The sequence below is a fragment of the Ammospiza nelsoni genome, chromosome 9 (assembly GCF_027579445.1).
Source record: "Ammospiza nelsoni isolate bAmmNel1 chromosome 9, bAmmNel1.pri, whole genome shotgun sequence".
Taxonomy (NCBI): domain Eukaryota; kingdom Metazoa; phylum Chordata; class Aves; order Passeriformes; family Passerellidae; genus Ammospiza; species Ammospiza nelsoni.
Window position 1 is genome coordinate 15,641,868 of NC_080641.1, and position 21,399 is coordinate 15,663,266.

A 21,399-nucleotide genomic window follows, 5' to 3' on the forward strand; every position below is an offset into this window, starting at 1 on the left:
AAGAGATACAATGACAACCTCATTGCAAAACATCAAAAGTGGCACTTAAATGCTGCTTTACCCTGCTTAATAGCTGGTGGTCATCCATACTTAAAGCTACATGCGCTGCACAATGGGGCAAAGGGTTCAAGCATCTAAAGCCAGCAGAATTCATCAAATTCCTTCAGGTTCCCCTAAAGAGGGGAACTTGTATGCTGTATGAGACTACTAATATTGTATTCCAGTACTCAACATTGGAGCCACAGGAAATTCCCAAGCCAGATGAGGCTTCACAAGGATAACTATCCTAGGCTATTATGGACACGTGGCATACTATGGAAACTTGGGGTTCATAGTGCTTCGGTCATGGTCATTTACCCTGAGAACTGAAGAGTGCACAGACTGATAGACAACAGCTCTGCAACCACAGCTCCTCCAGCTAAAACTGGCAGAAATTTTCTTCTAATGCCCCTGAGATGAATGTCCAGTGCACCTGTACTGCACTGCAACAACTGCACAGAGTGGGCAGCACTGGTGCCTCCACTAGCTCACCCCTGCTCATCAGTGCTGCTTTCACAGCTCCTTCTGCTTTCCTTTTTAAGGAACATGAAATAATAACAATGGCATCAAAGAAAGACAAAAAGGAATTAAGAAACCCTGGATACAAACTGAAGAGCTGTATGACAGTAAATCCTAAGGATAACTTTAGACAGGTGTCTTGATTCAAGTAATTGTCACAGGTCTTGGTTGGCAGCGAATATTGCGCTGTGCATTACACTGCTAACTCTATCAATTGTATTAAATTCAGAGGTTAGAAAGGACTACTTATAAAATAGGAAAATAAAAGCACAGTCCTGAAATTACTGCACTTGTAAAGAGATTCTGGGATGAGCCAGTCTTTGCACACGCTGTAGCAAAATATTCAAAATCTTTGTTTTAGTGAGACAGTACTTGTCCATGTTCAGGTCAAAGATTGTCTCTCAAACACCTGCATTTTTTCCTGCAAATAAACCATTTTTTCCACTGTACTGCCCAACAGTCTTGGAAGAGGAAGAGCCCTGAAGGAACAACTGGAAATCAGTAATCCATTTTCCCTGACAAAACACTGGTTCTGCAGCCTCTCTGCCCAAGAACATAATTGTTTCAGAAACTGAAGGTTAAAAACAAGGCCAAAAGAAGCCCTCTAGACACAAACAAGATAAATTAAAGTTGCCATCACTGGACAGAATCCATGCAATCTCTTGGCAGACTGCAGAAACAGTTCTAGTTATCTACTAGACAGGGTATTTTTTTTCTTCTCCAATCTTAAATGAAAGCTCAGTATTTTAGTTTTACACTGCAAAGGAATGAATTTGAAGCTTAAGTTTTGTTTCAAGTTCAGACTTAAAATCAGGTAACACAAATATAAGCAGACAACCTTAACAACACCAGTCCTAAAAAATGTTGATTACTAAGGATCATGGTGATAAAGACCATTACAGTTCAGAAAACAGGAAGAGACAAAAGTTTACTTCTTGGAATACTATGGAATAAAGTATACTGTTGGAAGTCAAAACACTGTTTTCCCTGGATGTTTAAAACAAAATATGCCTTGATGACCTGCACCACACAGAAGCAAAAAAGGCGCAAATATTGTATTTCTACCCTCAGGTTACTTCATGATTGATTCCCACTTCATATTCTTCCTCTCTTGGGGCTGCAGCATTTCTTTTGTCTGCTACATCTTTGTTGTAAGTCACTTATTATATAAAATCTCTTATTCATACAAAGTGTCACTTGATCTGAAAATAAAACGTGGAGGAACTGAAGCACTCTTTAACTGGCCATGAACGTGCAGGGAAAAGCTGACACTCAATACAAAGGAATTAATTGAGAGTTTATTCCAGGTGGTTCTCCTCACTGAGTACACAAGTCATCAGAATAATCTATGAAATAGACTTGGACTTTAATGATATGATCTTCTTCTATAATGCATTTTGGTTTTTCCATCTAACAACCTGTTTAAAAAAAAAATCTGCCAGATGAAATGTTCAGCACAACCTGTGATCTTTACTATTTGTAGAAAATATGAATTAAAAAAGGACACTATCAGTTAATTCTTACTTTAAATGTTTACACTTATAAAATGCTTTGGAAGCTTGAAACTGAAATCCTTTGTGATATTTTTCTTCTTCCTACCTCCCTCTTCCCATCTTAAATGCCTTTATTAGCCCAGGATTATCATAAATGACAGAGTGCAGCTGCTTAAAAACATTAAAGGACCACAAATGGATAAACTGTGTTTTTAAAAAAAAAAAGGAAGCTTACATGGATTTTCTTCAAACAAAATGCATAGATGGCTACGGTACTCATCTGTCAACCTTTACAGTGTCCGCTTGAGGTAGCCTTTCTACAGAACAACTAAACAAGCCCCAACGTAATCTACATCCTTGCATCAAAACCACTATCTCTGAAAGTCCACTCAATTTAACACCACTGGTGATCAACATAATACATTTTAAAAGCTTTGGACAAAACAGCAGATACAGTGGGCATAAATGTTAGTTCTAAATCTGCAGCCCTCACTGTACATTGTACGCACATAAATATCTCAGCTATAATACACATACCAGATCCATCCCTAAAAGCCATACTATTATGGAAAGCACAGCCATGCTAACTTCAGGATACAAACCATAATTCCACGTCTACAAAAGGAAAGTATAATTAGTGGCAGTTTATTGCCTCATACAAATTTAACCAACATGGCAACCATGCCAAAGGAATTAAAACATTTTCAGGACATATGTACAGACTGTACATTTCAGAAACATCTGAACAATAAAAATGCAAGAACAATCTCGGCATTACAAATTAAACTAAACAAATGGTTTGAAACCGTCAATGCATTGAATGGGTTTACAAAGGCACTTCCCTACCGAAAATAGGAAATGACAATCTGCAGCCTAGAGGGAGGTCGGAGAAGAGTGCTCATCAACTACTGCACAATCTCAACTTTAAGAAAAAATAAGCAGGATTTAATCAAACATTTATAGGATTCAATGTGATCCACTTTGAAAGAATTCACACAGTCTCATCTTTGCTTTTCTGTTGCTTTTCTTGGCTCTCTCGTTCTGTACTTTGGCTCCTTCGACGATCATGTTTGTCAGAATGGTCCTTGCTATCACTGTGATCATGTTTGTGGGAACGTTCTTTGCTTCTGCTACGCTTCCTAGATTTTTCTTTGCTGGGACTCTGATCTCGTTTTCTGGACTTCTCAACACTATCTGTTCTTCCTCTGCTTCTGCTTCTACTTCTTTTATTTGACTTCTCCTTATTTTCATTTTTATGTTTACTTGATTTTTCTTTGCTCCTGCTTCTGCTGCGCTTCCCTGTGTTCCTGCTTCGGCTCCTACTCCTGTGCTTTCTTTCCCGGCTTCGACTTCTACTATGCTTTCTCTCTTTTTTGGAATCCCTCTTGTCATCACGGTGTTTCTTTTCATCTTTGTCATCCTTGTGTCTCCTCTCCTCTGTGTCACCCTTACTTTTCCTTTCTTTTGACCTTTCTCTAGATCGATCTTTTTCCCTCTCACTACCTCTTTCCTTATCATAATCTCTCTCTTTTTTCCGACTCCGTTCATTTTCTTTCTCTCTCTCCCTGTCCCTGTCTCTTCTATCTCCTTTCCTGTCACGACTTCGACTCCGGCTTCTGTATCTGTCCCTGCTTCTGCTTCGCCTCCGTTCCAGTGAGCGATCAGTACTTCGCGATCTCCGCCTTTCCTTTTCTCTCTCCTTTGCTTCACGTTCTAATCTCTGCCGTTCTCGTTCTCTTTCTAGTTCTCTATCAAAACTAGATGATCCATGGCCTTCCCGATGGTGACTTCTGCTTCTGGATCTTCTGGGAGACCTCCTGGGACTGATGGATCTTGGTCTTGGAGACCTTTTAAAATAGAAGACATTCTACATGAAACACCTCCTTCAATAGTTAAGAAATCCTCTTTCCAATTTATACTTTACAGACGGAGTTTGTATTTAATCTTAAATAGAAAATATCATCTGATTATTTTAGTCCACTAGCATCCATAAACTGTTGCCTTAAAACCTATTTCAGTGAAAAGACAACACGTTGCTGGTAATAAGTAGTTCGATATTGAACTTTTAACATTAATTTTTAAAATAATGTTTATGTGACCTTGAACGTCTACGTTCTGCATGCCGGTCTATTTCCTCCATCCCCTCCTTGCCATCTTTCTTGATTTTTCTAGGTCTGCTTTTGATTTGCTGGTCAATGGCTTTCTGGACTGGCACAGGAATTCTTGGAAACAACGTGGAAAACCATTCAAGCTTAGTGAGGAAGGAACGAAGCATCTCCCCTATGGTCATAACGCAACCCCCACCTGCCTTCACATCCAGGTCCTGCAAAATACAAGCAAAAAATATCCTGATGGTCAAAAATATTCTTTACTGATTAAAAAAAATATGCTGCTACATTACTGTCCTACTGAAGTCTCATGATTATGAAAGTTTACTTGTCTCATATTCTAATACATTTCCTTAGAGAAATTCAAACTCTGCACCCTTTGGATTTGGCAGAATGTTACAGATAGGGAATGGTACTTAATATATATGCATGCAGGCACATACTAATCCTGCAGCCATCTGGATGGTAAGGGACTGTTGATGAAGAGATTAACACAAAATCCCCTTACACAGTCTGGTTATATGGTATGATCTTGCATTGTATTTTAATGCCACAAAGTTGAGAAGTCCTCTGAAACTACATTTAATACTCCATTTTGTGGATATACAACTGTGTACCATCATACCCAACCCTGTGGCCTAAATCATTTATGAACTACATCATTGCCTATCTAAAAATGATCATAGAAAGACCTCTAGTACAAAATGGCATCCTAACAGAATTGGAAGCAATAGCAAACCAACTGCCATGAAGCAGTGAGGTTTCTAATTTAGAAATATGTAAAAAAATAAATAAATGAACAAATAATTGGAAACGCATAATCCATGATGACCATTGTCTCTGAAAAGGGTCATTACCGCATGAAGGCCTTCTTGCTATGCCCTCTCACAGCTCAGGACATGTTAGTCAGCTATTGTCAGTCCCAAACCTATAGTGCAAGCACACAAGGAAAGTGAGATTTGTTATCTAAACAGGAAGAGAAAATCTGAACGTAAAACTGCTTGCACTCACACACATTTAAGTGTTCAGATATACAGTTTTTCCAAATATAATCGCTGCAGAGATCTAAAGAAGAAAAAGAGGAGTTAAACGTAGCACCTGGAGAGTACGTACAGTTAAACAAAATAAACATAAGAAGCATTCTGAAAAGTAACTGTGTCCTGGGAAGGTTTTCACAGCAGCATGACAAAAGATGAACTGCTTCCAGATTTTAAGAACTGGAGGGGAAAAAAAATCCTGTAGGTTTAAATAATTCCATATATGAAAATTTGCTTCATCCTACTGAGTTTGACCAGGACTGGTAAGAAACTTAAGCAGCCCCAAGCAGGTTTTCTACATAACAGAAAGCTACTGATAGCAGCTGGGAAAGAAACACTAATTCCAAAAGCATAGTAGGAGATTTTAAGCAACAAGAAATAAACACATCTTGATACCCAGCATCAGCAAGAACTGAAATGTATAAACTAAAAAATAATGCTTTGAATAATGGACCAGTTAAGACCTGCACAATGCATTGTACTTGTGACTGCTTTACTGTCCTTGAAATTGACTTTGTGTGACCCTGAGAATGAAGCCACCCCAATGCTTCTCATAAATTACAGTCCAACGTTGTGGAGAGGAATTCTTATTAGCTAATCCCACTTGGGGGAGAAGGACATTACATTGATTCAAGTCCAATTTGTTTCATTTTTGTTAAAAACTGACTATAGCATGGGTTTATCTGAAATCACCAGTTGTTTCCTTTGCTCAATGTTTTTGATACTTAGCGTGAAATTTTTAAATGTTTAAAATAAATACACTGCATTGCAGTTAGACACAGGTGTAATTAACACTATTTTTATTACCAGTATTTGGACATTATTTGCAACTACAACATTTGAAATTTCTTCAAGTAAATGCCTACTGTCACACTGAAGATGGCAAGTGAGCCTTCCTGTTCTAGTCTTAAATTTAGAATGTAATTTCAAACCTGCTCAATAAATCTTAATTGCAGCAGTATGCAGCAGACTGTGTACTCAACTTCATAGCCCAAGAAACCTTACCCACCAGCTCCCTACTGTTTCTCCAAACAGTAAATCAGGACTAGGATACCAAAGGTATTCTCCTATCTGACTGAATAATAATGCAATCTTCTTTACTGAATTTCTTCAGTTAGCAACTCATCCCTTTATCTGCCCCAATAACAAAGACATTAAGATTCCAGAGATAAAGCCACCTTATGCAATAATCTGGCTTTTTGCTTCTTCTCTGAAGAATTCCTGGGTTTAGCTGTTCTAGGACATGAATAACAACCACAGAGATTTCTGGCAGAATTTTCAAAGGTGAATGCTGGTTTCTACCGTTCCCACTCTTTTATGTAACCATCAATTCCCCTATCCCAGTAATAAAGTGATAATACAAATTTAGCACTTGCATGACTTACTACACCTTACCTAAAAGTAACTGATTTTAAAAAACACAGAAGACACATTCACACAGCCTGCTGTCTGCATTCTGATTCAGTATACCTGTTCCACATGGTTTTGCAAATGTGACACAGTAACATCTTAACCAATGAAAAAATCTGTTAGATCTTCAAAATCTAAGAGAAATTACCCAGGTCACAGCTCAAACCTGTTTCCTGCACCAATTAACATACATATTGTTAATATTACAAGAACTTAACACTGTAACATTCAAACTACAGAAAACCCTGTCGAGCAATGTTTAAGCCTAAAGCAGTAACATGAAAAGAAACAAAAGAAAATAAATTATTACCCTCGCCGACATACCTCTTCATCATCAAGAAAGGATTCAAACCAGTCCCATAGATCTGTAGGAGGCTGTGTGTACCTTTAAGCACAAAAACAATATAAAATTTTAATACAGCTTTCTGCATACTGGATCAGTCATTAGTTGATGATATTGATACTTACCTAATATACATAAATCCAAGAGCCCTAATATACGGGGAGTCCGTATGAGTGATAAGGCCCATCACTTGTTTACGAGTGAGCTTCAGTGTAAATAACTTGTAGAGCAGACAAAAAGCAGTAGACACAATTCCTCCAGTTCCAACACCACGCACCTTTCAAAAGCAGAAAGTTAGGTGAGGATGCAGGAAGTCACAAAGACATTATCCCAAACCTACAAAAGAATATGAGAACTAACACAGCATAAAATCTAAATCTACAAACAAAGCTATGGGGAAAAAGTAACACTACTGATATCCATAGCTTTGGAAGTGAGAAGAATGTATCTACTCTTTGTAATAAGTATTTTATATCAGAGACTGAGCCAACATACAAGCACATTTTATCTATGCTTTGAAACGTTATTTACCAGACAGAAATATTTAAGAAGGCACGTACTTCTACTTACCCCTCCACACATCCCTGTCTGGCCTGCTGTTTTTCTGCTGCCCTTTTCCCATGGTTCAACATGTGTTACCTGAAAGGGTGAGGTGGGGGACAGGAGGAAAGAAAGAAAATTACAATTACAACCTTCATAATGTTTAGGTGACCACACAAGCCTGATTTAACAATGGATATCCTAAACCAATCTTAAAAAACTGTCTTCTAGCAATTTCAAGATCAAGTCTGCTTTGTCATTAAAGCAAAGCACTTGGCTATTTTAATTACCACATTATGAAATTACAGCCAAAATCTTGAATGAAATTTAAACAAACAAATCCCATAACCCCAAAGAAAACATCCATGCTTATTCTATACTCCACGTTCTTTCAAATACTTTATGACTAAACCCCATCATTACTATTTCCTTGGGTGACTGGACAACTGCCTTTATTTAAACCATCTCCTTACAAGTTAAGTGATAACTGCTGATGACAGCTACAAAAGACAAAACATACAGTCTCACATTCCTAAGTCTCATTTTTGAAGTAAACTTAACTAGAGATTTATTTTATCTCTTACTAATAGGACAAAAGAAATACGTTTATTAAGGGTAATATTTTAACATAAAGTCAAAGTTTTTTCTCTTAGACTGCAGGGATGTAAAATTTGCTGAAGACAAATCTTTTGAGATACACTTAGGGATGAGTGCACAAACAAAGTTAATCAACACCATTCATAAAACTTGACAATAAGAGTCATAAACAAGCTCAGAACGACATAAATTGCCTATGCTATTGTTGATATTCTGAAATTCAGAGAAGCAATACCTGGCTCAATGAACACGTATATTTTCTAAACACATCAACTTAAAATATATGTAAAAGACAAAAATGGTACAACGGTGCTACAGTGGATTGGAAATAAGAGTTCATGCTGTACGGTACTTCACAAATTAAGATTCGTTAACAAAACATGAAATAAAACCAATTCTGTACACAATCACATGACATCAGAGACACACTAACAGCAGAAGTTGCTGAACTGTTTGGGTTTTTACGGTTGCTGTCTTTACCAAACAGGAAATATGAGAGATGCCAACACTGTAGAATTCAAAATCCACTACGACTTCCTGTACTGTTAGCATGAGAAGTTCATAAATACTACACAAATAATCCTACATATCTCTCTGGTTATACAGTATTGCCTCTCACAGGAAATGAAAAGTATTTTTTAGTCAAAGGATTGAGTATTACATTATCACAAACCTAGTCTTCAACTTTAATTACAGTCAATGTAAACATGCTGGTTTTGACAGGTATCAATTAAAACAAACAACAAAACCCTGAAAACAATATTCATTTCAAAAAGAAGTAATTAAAGTTTTGATCCCACCAAGACTGCTTTGCATGCTTAACTTGTTGGAAATACACAGATGAAATGAAGCTGAGGACATGCACATGGTGTTAAGGTCAGAGATAAAGAAAAAGGAAGTCCTGCACTTCGTAGATACAGAACTGAAACAGGAGCCCAGAATTACAAATGAATTAATTCAAACATCTGGACACGATCCATATCTCCAAAGATGGTGCTTATCACCAGCTGCCTGTTTGACTTACTATCACCCTTCCTCATAATCCAGCACCCAGCATTCTAGTATTTTCTAGAAGAGCCACTTGATTCTTAGACAGACAAATACACTTGAAGATACAGCTGCTATGACAGGTCATTTAAAAAAACCCAACCCAACAACTCATTAAAAAAAACCAAACCAAACCAAAAAAAACAACTAACAAAAAAAACCCCCACAGCAATTATTCAGGAATCTTAAAACATGAAAAGAATTCAGATCTTATTGATATCAATGAAGCAGCTGAACCATCAGGTTATCTTCTCCCTCACAGCCATTACTCATGAGTGAGTAAGGGGCTGAGTTTTCTCTTTATTTAGCATGCAGTTTTGAGTCACTAACTGTCAAGTTCAGTAAATAAATCAGATCAACATGCAGGTTTTTAATGGCTTGTGAAAATTCTTCCCAAATTTAAGATAAAATTGAAACTGTGGGTCAAGCAAATGAACTATCCGACCTACTGCTGCTGAGCTCTACCAGCACAAAGATGACAAATTGCACCAAATACTTTTTAGCGCATCTGAAGGGGCTCACTTTAAAAATAGAGACAGCTCTCAATGTTTCTGAAAATACATTTCTTTCATAACTTTTTCAGCTCTAAAAATCAATTGCGTAAGTAAACTCTGCTGCTTTCCATTTAAATAGTCATGAGTCTCTCACACATGAAACGTAGTAAATTAACTGGAGAGATACTGCTGACTATATATGTTACACTATGTATTAGGAGAAACAAATAATCAGCTCCAAATGACAGAGCACAGGCAGAGAAAAGCTATCTTTACATGAAAAAACAGTAGCGTAAGTAAGTGCAAACTGCCAAAAATCTCAAAATACTGTAGTGGAATTAGTTTTCACAATTCTGGTGCCTGAAGTAACTTGATTTGGCTTGGATAAATGAAACAAAAAGGCTACCTTTGCTTTTTATTTTATTAATTTCAAATATACTGAAACCCACCAGGTGACACAGTAACATTACCAAGCAAAATGAATTCACCTGAAAAAATACGCCAGTAATAATCAAAACACAGGTGACTAAATGAATTATCTAACCTTGAATTATCTAAATTTTGGTCTCGTTATCAGAACAAAGAAAATTGCTGCGTTGATTAGCATTAATTATGCATACCTCTACCTGGGAGAGTGGCTTGATGGAAGCCTCGGTGCAAAACTGATTCAATCCTGCTAACAAAACAAGAACCGAGACATGGGTGCCCTGATACAGACCATTCATCTCCCCAGCACATCTCACCTAACGGCAAGAGAAGCACTAAAAGGAACTCGTTAAGTTGTAAACTGAGTTACAGAGGAGGCAATCCTAACATGGAGCTGAGGATGAAGGCCACACGCAGACACCCAGGGTGAGTGACCACCATGGCTCCCGGGTGGGTACGGGGCGCGCAGGCGGCCCCGCGCTGCGGGAGGGCCGGGCTCGGCGGCGGCACAGATCCGCGCCCTGCCGCTCGCTCCGGCTGAAGGCGCAGCCCTCAGACGGCCATTTCGCCCCCACCGCCCCGGCTGCCCTCTCCGAAACCCATTAACAGCTCGGCAATTCCAAATCCGACGCGGAACACGCTTCTTTGGTGAGGCAGAGAAGGCAGAGCCTCGGATTCCCCCAGCTCAGCAACAGAACCGATACTTACTCCCATCCCTCACCGCAAGATAAGGGGCGAAAAGGCGCGGGCCGCAGGCAAACTGGGCCCGGCGCCAGCGCGGCCCGCGGGCTCACCTTGAAATAGATCTCGTCCACCACTTCGTGGTAGGTCTTGAGCTCGTAGAGCTGCACCTTGAAGTAGGGCGACGACAGGATGTTGGTGAGGATCATAGGGTTCAGGTTCATGGTCTTTTCGTTGCCCCACAGCGGTAGCACGTTGCCCTGCTTGCCCGAGGCCGCCGGCTTGGGGCCCCCGCTCTGCAGAGGCTGCTGCACGGGCGGGACGGCGCCGGGCGGGTGCTGGGCCACCTGCTGCCCCTGGCAGTTCGCCACCGCGGGGCTGTTGTTGGCCATGGCGGGTCGGCGCTCGGGGCAGGCGGGCCGCGCACACGGAGCGGGGCCGGCGGGCGCTGCCTCAGCCCCGACAAGATGGCGGCCGGGGAAGTGACGGCGGCGCCTTCCGGGGCCGCGTCACCGACCCGCGGGGCGCGGCGGGGAAAGGGCGGGGGAGCCGCGGAGCCTTGCCGCGGCCCCGCCCGCCCACAGCGCGGCCGTTTCCGCCCTCGCCTCGCCTCGCCTCGCCTGGGGGCAGCGCGGGGACCCGACGGGCGGGACATCATTGCCAGGGAGAGCGAGGGGACGCCGTGACCCGGCGGGGGGCAGCTGCTGACACCGTCACACGGAGTTCTGTGGACTAAGCCCCGGAATTTACAAAGTTGAAAAGTGGTCCCTTCGGTCCCTTGTCGGTGGTAATGAGGCCACGGCACAGCTGGCGCTGGCCGCTTCTGCCTCCACAGCAGCAGAGAAGCAAAGAAGTCACAGAATGACTTGGGTTGGAAGGGGACCTTGAGGACCGTCTGTCTGGTTCCAACCCCTGCCATGGGCAGGGACGCCTTCCATTAGACCAGGCTGCTTCAAGCCCAATCCACACTGAACATCCAGAAATGTTCAGCGTGCTGTAACCCCGGAGGGGGCCACAGCATCTCTTTCATGTTCCCAATCTTCCAAAGATTGGATCTCCAATCAAATGTCATTATTAGAGCAATCAGAAAGGATATCTCTGTGATTATGTTGTTCAGAGTGGAGAATTATAACAGGTGATAATTCTGAAAGTTTTACTTACAGTGATACGTCTTGGGGTGAAGTCTTATGAACTATTAGAACATTGTGTGAATTTGCAATGTGTTACTAATTGAATTTTACTGTTAACTTTACTACTCTACTTCTCTATACGTTTTTTGTTCTTTTTTGTTCTAAAGAATCCATTATACTGACTTGTAATTAGAATTTCACAGCATACCTCAGAATCCATAGAATTGGAAGCTGCTATGTAAAAGACTTCTATTAATAAACCTTTCTCTGAGGCAAAAAAAAACCCAAAAAAAAAAACAAACACAAAACTGGCCAGAATTTATAGAATTATCTAGTTGAGATGTAGGTACTAAGTGATAGTTCAGGGTTAAACAATTAGCAGCCAAAAGGAGTAACTATGTGCTCTGTCTAGGCCACAAAACGTAAAACGTTAGCCAAAAGTTGGCATACACATTTCTAGAATATTCTGAAATCTTAAAAGGGCACTGAATTATGTAACTTATCTAACTTTATCCCCCTCACTTCCACCTGAGTCCTGCCTCCTTCTAGGTCCCAGGCCTACACTATATTAATACCAGCCCTGCGATTAGCAAACGCTTTGCATGCTGTTAACAGAAGAAATGGGACATTTAGAGCCACGCTTTCCTTTCTACTTTCACCATGTGCTACACAGCTGCCTGCTCACCGAGCGACAAATTTGCCCTAGTGTGGAAAATACTTAATGAGACGCTGCAAAAGACATCGATTTTGGATGTGTGTGCTCTCTGCCGCACTCACCCAGTCAGGGTTAGTTCACTGTGTATGACAACCAGCTCCCTAGCGCGCTTTCCCTCTGTGGCGGAGCACAAGTGGCTTTAGACACAGCAGCACCGCAAGGGACTGGCATGAGGAGTGGCGAGATTTTGGGGGTTTAGTGTAAAAAAGTGGGGACACCGCTCGCGGCTGCCAATCACTTTAAATGACACTGAGAGAGGCTGGCACGGGTCTGTAGAACAGGTGGGCCGCGGAACGCTCGTTGGAGCCCACTTATCGTCTATCACAGAAGCGCCTTAGGGAACACCCCCCGCACTGGGGGCTGCCCATTGCAGCTCCTGGCGCTGCCCGGAGGTGCCGCACCCCCGTAGGGGCGGCCGCTTGTGCCAGGCGGGAGCTCGCCGTGGGAGGGAAGGTGGACGGGAAGCGCGGGGGAGCCTTGGCTAGGGCAGGGGGTGGCTGGGCCGGGGGCAGTGGCTGTCGGGGGCAGTGGATATCGGGGTCGGGAGCCGGCTGGGATCGGGAGCCGGCTGGGATCGGGAGCCGGGGCGGCTGAGGAGCCGGCGGGGTCAGGCGGGCGCTGCTGAGGGGAGCCCAGCAGGCCCGCTGAGCTGTGGGGCGGCGGGGGACTGGCCTGAACGCCGAGCCGGCTTTTGTGCGTATATATACACAAAAACATATTTTTATTTGTGTGTAAAAGACCTCGTAGAACAATCAAGTTGCGCGCGGGCTTGGCCCAGATGCGTTTGGTTGCAGTGTTTGGTTATGGTCTCTGTCCCGGTGTGCCGGATGGAGAGTGACAGATTATGAAATTTGCCTTTTTGGATTTGTATATGATTTATAGTCGTTTGCATAAGGTTATTTTCATAATTACGTATGGAGAGAACAGCCTAAATGTGCTAATCCCAATGTTTGTCGTTCTTTGAATAGAAGTCAGATCAGGTCTGCCCCTGCTTAATTGGGACTCAAACACCACTGAAAACAACAAACTTTGTAATTGGATGTATTGTGAAGTGCTTCAGAAAATAAGAGTTAACTTTTTATTTTAGGATTCCCAGAATACTATGGATAAGAACTTCAAAGAAGAGTTTAGGCAAATTATTAAATTTGAACCTCCTTTGTACAAACAACGCTACCAGTTTGTTAAAGATTTAGTGGAGAAGTACAAACCTAAGAAGGTTGGTATGTTTTGTCTCTTTCGGTTATTAACTTGGAAGTAAATTGACACTTGGCATCTCAGGGACACAAAATGCATAAATAACCTGTTGCATAAAATGCATAAATTACCAAACAATAGTAGTGAAGGAGTGTTAAAACTGAATGTCCTTAGCAGATACCTTGTGATATGTTGTTTTGCAGGGGTGCATAAAATTAATGTTACTTGACAGGAAAAAGAGAATATTTAAAAAAGAGAAATGCCTTAAATTGTTTTTGAATGTAGTGGGCATTCTGTTTTTAATATAATGCTGCGGAATTTGGTTCAAGTTGCTTTCCTCATAGTGGGGTTTTGCTTTCCAGAGAGTTAGTTCCATGTAGTGTGTCAGGTTTATTTCATCATTTGCATCTCAGATGAGAAGTGACATTGAGAGTGTGGGATTATGTGAGGCTAACTCATCTCCACTTTCTTAAGATCTTGTGACCCCTCTAGCTGTCTTGTTACCTGTGTTCCCCCAATATACCAGAACTTTTGTTTTACTACTCACTGTGAAAAACTAAATTGTTTAAGTAATATTCTGTGTCCTCCTCACTTCCTTCCCAAAAAGATCTTCTCAAGTCTGCAGTGTTTAACCCTTAAAGTGATGTTAATAGGGCATGCAAGAAACTGATGCACCTGCATTACTTATGTGATCATACTTCTAGTAGCTAATAAAAATGTAACCCAGTCTATGATGCCATGGCACTGTAATATGCTTTAAAATAGAACATATTCACCAGTGTTGCATCTGTCTTTAAAGGTTTGGGTTTTCTGATTTAAGATGTGGAAGGGGTGGGAGGGTTTACACAGACAGTAGATAAACTGGGTAGAAACAACTCAGGATTTTCACATGGGGAGCAGCAGTGTGCTTCAACCTTGACTGAGCCTGAGAAGGAACAGTGGGAGTTGGTTTACATACTCAACTATCTCTTTAGCTTACAGGAAAGACTGCCTTATTATTTGACTTCATGGTCTGAATATCCCCAAAGTTCCCCACTTAAACATTAGACTGAGCTTGTAAACTTGTTTTATGCAGATTCTTTGCTGCTGACTTGGCTGCTGGTGAGCCTGTTCTCAGTGTTTTGAGGGGAGAACAGCCCAGTGAAAAGCAGTGGTGAATGTGAAAATTGCTGCAGCTTTTGTACTTGAAATCATACTTTTCTGTTGCTCATGTGGAAGACATTCTCCAGAGTCAGTGGGATGTCCTACATGTACTTGTTTATAGCTGTAGTAACAAAAGGTTAATTCTTTTTAAAATATCTTGCAGGATCTTCATATACATTTTTTTAAAAAGAATTTTCAAATCTGCATCTATCCTGCTTGCTTACAGCTGTAAATTTTAATTACGATCTGAAATGCTTTGTATTAAAAAGTTATGTTGATAAGTATGGAATTTTTATTTTATGCAAGTCTTTGAAATTACTTAATACTATAATTTTAATTTTAATTTTTTTATATGTAATTTACAGGTGGCAGATTTAGGATGTGCTGATTGCAGCCTTCTCTGGATGCTGAAATTCTGCAGTTGCATTGAAGTGTTAGCTGGGCTAGATATCTGTGCAAATGTAATGAAAGAGAAAATGTAAGCTCTTTGGTTGCTTTGAGGTTTGTGTTTGTCTTTCCCTAGTGGTGTGGTGGGTTCACCTGGCTGGAGCCAGGAGCTCACCAAAAGCTGCTCTGTCATTCCCCCTGCTTGCAGAGGCCTCAGGGTGTGCACATCTGAGAAATGCACTGTTTGTAAAGGCACTAGTGCATGGTGTTAGGAATATCTATGTATGCTTATATGTGACATTATTGTCTTCAGAAGGATCAGTTTTGATCTTTTTGAGATGTACATGGGACTTTAGTCACCAAGGTGGGGACTTGTTTATCATTTTGAAATAGGAAGGTTAGCTCAGTGTGTGGGGTCTGGTTAAGAACCTCTCTAAAATGAGAGGTTTATGTGATCTTTGAAGCGTTGGTCCAAGGGATGAATGTAGATTTACTGAAAGCAGATTAACACAGTTTCAGTGAGTCTGTAGGATCTGGATGTTTTCTCTCACTCTTTCTCAAGAATGAGGAGAAGTAACCTTTTATATGTAATATTTATTCTGTGTTTTGTCTAATGCTGTACTTCAGAATGAAATTTGCACATGTACTTGGTTTCTCAGTGTATTTTACTTGGGAAAAATAGGGAATATGCTTGGCCAAAACTCCCCCCAAAACCCTGCAAAGCTTGTCCAAACCAGACTTACTGTGTATCTGGAATTTAACTATTATCAGAATTTATAAGTGGCTTTCCAGGTGACTTGAGAATATAATGGAAATTTTTGTAAACAAAGGACAGTTTCTGCATTAACTTCTGCTCTTTCTGTCCTATGATAGGTAGTTAGAAGAAGTGTTTGTATTGCATATTCTTTGTTATATCCATGTCAAGTAAACCTTTTTGAAATTCATGAGGTATCTATGCAGGGTGTTAGCTAGTTCATTTTCATGCACTATTTATCTCATCTTAAGGTGCTTCCTGTAACATATTTTTAATACTTTTGTAGGCATACATTGTCTCCTCTTCCTGTTGATTATTTGCAGCCATCTGAAAGATCCCTAACTGTTACCTTGCATCATGGTTCAGTTGCCCACAAAGATCCTTGCATGCTTGGTTTTGACTTGGTGACGTGTATTGAACTGTGAGTATCAGCACAATACGGAATGGTTTTTTTAGAGTTCAGTTTGGAATTTTGTCCTTGCTCCAAACAGACTTGATCAAACCTTTCAAGCAGAAGAGTAGAATTAGAAAAGTAGAAAGTAGAAGAGTGGCTGCTAACTTGTGTTTAAATTAATCATGCTAAGTAATTTAGGTAGTGCTTATGGCAGGAAGAGCATACTGAGGAAAAAGTACAAAATGCAAGAGGAGATTTGCTCAGAGAAAATCCCCTGTGCTGCTACTTGGCCACAGTGCCAGTGCTCATATTGATAGGTGTAAAATTATAAGTTACAAATAGGGGTTTGGGGTTCTTTTGACTGGTTGTTAACATTATAGTAGTGTGTTTTTAAACAAAGACATCAACTTACTCTTTTCAGAATAGAACACCTGGAAGAATCAGAGCTGAAGAAGTTTCCTGAAGTGGTGTTTGGTTTCATGGCTCCGAGCATAGTTGTGATCAGCACTCCAAATTCTGAATTCAACTGTTTGCTTCCAAGAGTGATGTTATACAGGCATCCAGACCACAAATTCGAGTGGAGCCAAGCAGAGTTTCAAAGCTGGTAAGGTACTGAACATCATATGCTGGGTGCACATGATGCAGCTCTGAGTGCCCAGTAGTGTGAATGGCTGTGCATTTTCAGAAAGGTTCATTTATGTGGTTTTCTGTCAGTGAAGTGTCACCTCCTGCTTTGGTGATCTCTTTGCTGTTGAGAGCGGTTAAGCATTTTCTGTGGATTTTGTATTTTATGATGGTGGTTAAATTGGCTTTTACTTTAACTGCTGTGCAAAAAAAGATTTAAAACTTTTACTTACTCTTTATAGATCTTTATGACAATTAACACATCTGAAATATAAGGTATCAATCAATGTTTTTGCCTAATACCCTGCTATAGAAATTCTTCATAAAATCCAAGGAATGGGCTTGCTTTATATGGTGTGTAATCAAAGCACTCAGTAAGAGTATGCAAGCAGATTTATCAGATAGCCACAGCATGTTGAACACACAGGATAGTTTAATGGATCATGGCACAATGAGGGATTTAATGCAGATCATATGTGCACGACAGAGGGTTATATGAGATCTATCTTACCCTTAATATCAGGCATGTAATAAAAATAAGACAGAGACAATGGGATGCTCTGATAACATTCAGCTGTCAAGCAGTTGTGGAAGAAAATACATGGTACAGTAAAGAATGCCATACCTCAGTAGCCAACTCTTGGTGTAGCTGTCCTGGAAATTTTGCCCCTTGTTTCTGCCATACACTTTAAAGTACCCAGTGATTTTTGAGTAAATGGTTTTGCAAAGCTGGAAGCATGTCTTTTTCCCTACATAACAATACTAAAACCTGCCTGTAATTAGCTACCTTAGAATACCTTAGAGAAAATTTCTGTGACTTCAAGTATATTTAGATTTTGCTTTTAGATAGATATGAATTTAAAATATTGGTATCACTGAAGAAATGTGGGCATTTTCTGAGCTGTAAACATGAGAAAGCCTTTGTGTTGTGAAATAGAAATATTACATTATTCTCTAAAATACATGAGATATTAATTTACTTTTCTTCTTTTCCATGGAGAATAGTGCTGGTAGGTAGCACAGTTTTGGTTTCCTGCCCCATTTGTTCACGCTGGCTGATGATACAAGATACTTTTCATTTAGGTGTTATATAGACTGTTGTAACCTTGATTAGGTAGATTTTAGTCTTTCTATATTTACAGCAAACCACACTTTCTCTATTAACTGGTCTCTTGTGGTTTAAAGGTGTGTATGTTTTCCATGGGTTCTTCTCAAATAAACTTGTTCTTGAAAATCATTGTATAGCTGACTTCCAGGCTGGTGAGTAAGCAGCTGTGGGCATTAACATTGATGCACATTTTGTAGAAGAAACAGTAATGTTTGGGTGGCTAAATTACTGATACTAAATGATTCAGATTATGGTAAGCATCTTAGAGCTCTGGTACAACAAGATGTGACAGTGCTTGTCTTCAGGCCTGGGAGTATTGTTAGAGAAATGATGTTCAAGCCTTTGCAGCCTTAGAGTCTTGATTCTCCTTAAGAACGGCTCTTTATCACATGGAAAGATGAATATTTCATATGATTGGAATAATTGGTCTTTCTTAGGGCTCTAGAGACTGCTAGATGCTATGATTACTCAGTGGAATTTACTGGTGTCGGGCACCCACCAACAGGAATGGAGAAGGTTGGGTTTTGTACCCAAATAGGTGTGTTTTTTAGAAAATACCCTCAAAGTGCTGAATCTGTTCAGTCTGAGAAACCAATGGAAGCAGTTTACAAAACAGTAAGTATTGTTTTCTTCCTTTAGAGGTGTGAATAAAGAGTAAAGTTGCCTATGACTGCCTGTGGGGTTGTTACCAGGAAATACTGCTGATAATCACAGCAAGACAGTCTCAGTCTCTGTGTTTGCAGTTGTACAGAGGCCTTAAACTTTTTAGGGTATTTGCTAAATAACAATATGGATAATCATTCTTATCTTAAAATATACCTATCCTTGCAATGAAATTGTTCCTTTCTGCCAGCTATTTTTCCTCTAGTCATTAAATTTATTTATTTATTATGTGGCTGTTGGCAATGACACAGATTTTTCAGATACATAAAAAATTTTAAAAAAACCTGTCTTGATAAATGTGACCTGAACTGAAACGTAAAGTTGTGTTATGGCTTTATCTTTTATTGCTTCCAAGTTATAAAAAACATTTGTAATTCCTGTATTGGAAATTTCTATGCATGTGAAATGTCATCTGTCATCTATTGCCCTTAACAGATTAATGAAATAGTCTTTAATGCTCACCAGACTTGGAAATACATCTAGGTGATGGACATGTACTAGAAATTGCTTTCATTACCTCCTGTTATAGGGTCATTTTGCAGAGTTTTGACATGGGTATTCTTTGAGATTAAACAAGAGTGTTAATTTTGTGTGTTTCTTATCAAATTAATTTTTATAAGGTAACTAATTTATAGGAATAATTCAACATTTCAAGGTGTAATTGGAAAGTAAGAAATAATTATAGACAGTGGAACTTCATTGGTACAAAACACCTCATATAACCTGGTGGGAATGAGATTGCCTGCTTAGTTTCCTTAATAGCCTTGGACTATAGCTCAGTAACACACTACAGTTCCCCAGATTTTGATGTCACAATTTATTTTTATCATTCCTTACAGCTGTGAGAGCATATTTAATGTTTGACTCTGAAAACAATAAATGACATGCTGTAGTCTTGGTTTCCAGATGACAATTCAGAACTAGTTTAGAATCTCCATCACTATAAAACTGTCCCCAGAACTCCATAATGTGAGAAGTAAGAAAGTATTAAAAAGAGGTGAAGAATTGCAGGGCTTTACCTTGCCTGATCTAGAAGTGTATCTTGCAGGTATTGCCTGTTGGGTTTTGGGGTGTTGGTTTAAGTTCAGTTAACTGCCAGTGTAGTTGTAATAAAGAAAACCAGCTCATATTGCCTAGTTTTTGTTACCTGAAACTGTTTAATAAGCGAAACAGGATTGAATAAAAAATTATATTCCCATTTTAGCAGTTTTTTGGACAGCAGATGTTAAAATCTGAGCTTGTGATAGTGATAAACATTTTATGTTTTCTTGTATATTGTAAAGGTCTTCAAAGCAGTGTACCCAAGTCTAAAAGATGAGAAGTACTTGCAGAATGCAGTGATCAGTGAAGTTATTTTCACAGCCCAAATCATTAAGCACCGTTTAATGTCAAAACGTCAGGAGTACAGTGATGATCCTGAGAGAAAATCCAAATTCCAACTTTCAATGGACTATTTTTCTGACTATCTTGGAAAAGTGGTTGTTGAAAAAAACATGGAACCATTTGTCAGTGGAAATGAGGTTTACATACCTCTCAGAACAATCTTTTCTTTTCCCAAAGTGAATCGACTCTGTGGTACCTTTGAGAAGTTATGCAAGCTTATTGCAGGCAAGGTCACACTGAGCAGTGATGGTTCTGCTGTGATGTTCAATATTGAACATGAAAATGAAGAGAATTAGATCAGATTTCTCAAACCAACTTCAGGTGAAGTAATGAAAGTGGTTTTTTTAGAAGCTGTCAAATGGTATATTCTGTATGCTAACTAGAGCACAAAAGCTTTTCTAACCTTCCATCAGTGGTAGTTATCTGTCAGCACCTCTCACTGAGTGAAGGTGAGTGCTTCTGACAAAGGTAACAGTAACTCATAGGGGTTTCAAGTGAGTATCAGGGGCTAAAAGGAAAGAATTTATTCCCAAGAAGAAAATGAAGTAAATCTTTTTGCTTTCTATTGCTTTATTGTAGCCATCATTACTATATGATTTCTGGTAGTCTCTTGTTAGTATCAAGGATAATTTGTTTTACCATCTACTGTGTTGTGCTGAATAATGTGAGTCAGACATAAGTTTAGGGCAAGTTTTTTCTTAATTTCTTTAAAATTTATAGATGCCTTTTTCAAGATGAGTACATACTCAGCCTTGATAAAAACCAAATGTTGTTCCCGCTGAATTGAAATATGAAACTGGCATATTTGTTCTGTTTTTCAAAGAATATTAAAAAAATTAAAGAACTGCAGTAATTGTGAATGCTAACCTATCTCTGGTGTAGTTGAAAAATTTTCTGTGTTTTCATGTGCAGCTTTTGTTCAAAACTGTAAAATCCAAATAGAGTAGATGCGAAAAATTTAACAAGAACAAAACCCCACAACACAACCAAAAAAACCCCTCCAACACCAACATCAAGAAAAGAGTGCAGTATCCTGAATATAAGTGAAATACTGTGTGTATTGATTGTTTGGTTATGGTCAGAATAGTTAAACAGAACACTTCTGATCAAGCTTCTGAATTTAAAATTTTCTTTCTAGATTAGAAAAAGAATGGGATCCAAATGACACAT

General features: G+C 39.7%; 2 protein-coding genes across 3 annotated transcripts; one reads left to right on the plus strand and one right to left on the minus strand.

The window, feature by feature from the left end:
* Positions 1-2,680: 2,680 nt before the first annotated feature.
* Positions 2,681-11,199, minus strand: PRPF38B (pre-mRNA processing factor 38B). Its single transcript, XM_059477871.1, has 6 exons — positions 10,848-11,199; positions 7,520-7,588; positions 7,075-7,226; positions 6,931-6,991; positions 4,151-4,374; positions 2,681-3,898 (listed from the first exon to the last, which is right to left on the minus strand). The coding sequence occupies exons 1-6, from the start codon at positions 11,124-11,126 to the stop codon at positions 3,043-3,045; spliced, it is 1,641 nt and encodes a 546-aa protein (XP_059333854.1). The 5' UTR covers positions 11,127-11,199; the 3' UTR covers positions 2,681-3,042.
* Positions 11,200-12,982: 1,783 nt separating this feature from the next.
* HENMT1 (HEN methyltransferase 1) lies at positions 12,983-21,095 on the plus strand. 2 transcript variants are annotated; one of them, XM_059478806.1, is made up of 7 exons: positions 12,983-13,032; positions 13,667-13,795; positions 15,282-15,394; positions 16,344-16,478; positions 16,873-17,055; positions 18,621-18,798; positions 20,130-21,095. In XM_059478806.1, exons 2-7 carry the CDS (start codon positions 13,682-13,684, stop codon positions 20,523-20,525), a joined length of 1,119 nt encoding a protein of 372 aa, XP_059334789.1. In that variant the 5' UTR covers positions 12,983-13,032; positions 13,667-13,681; the 3' UTR covers positions 20,526-21,095. The 2 variants fall into 2 exon arrangements, with proteins under 2 accessions (XP_059334789.1, XP_059334787.1); XM_059478804.1 differs by lacking the exon at positions 12,983-13,032 and adding an exon at positions 13,247-13,272.
* The last annotated feature ends 304 nt before the right edge of the window (positions 21,096-21,399 follow it).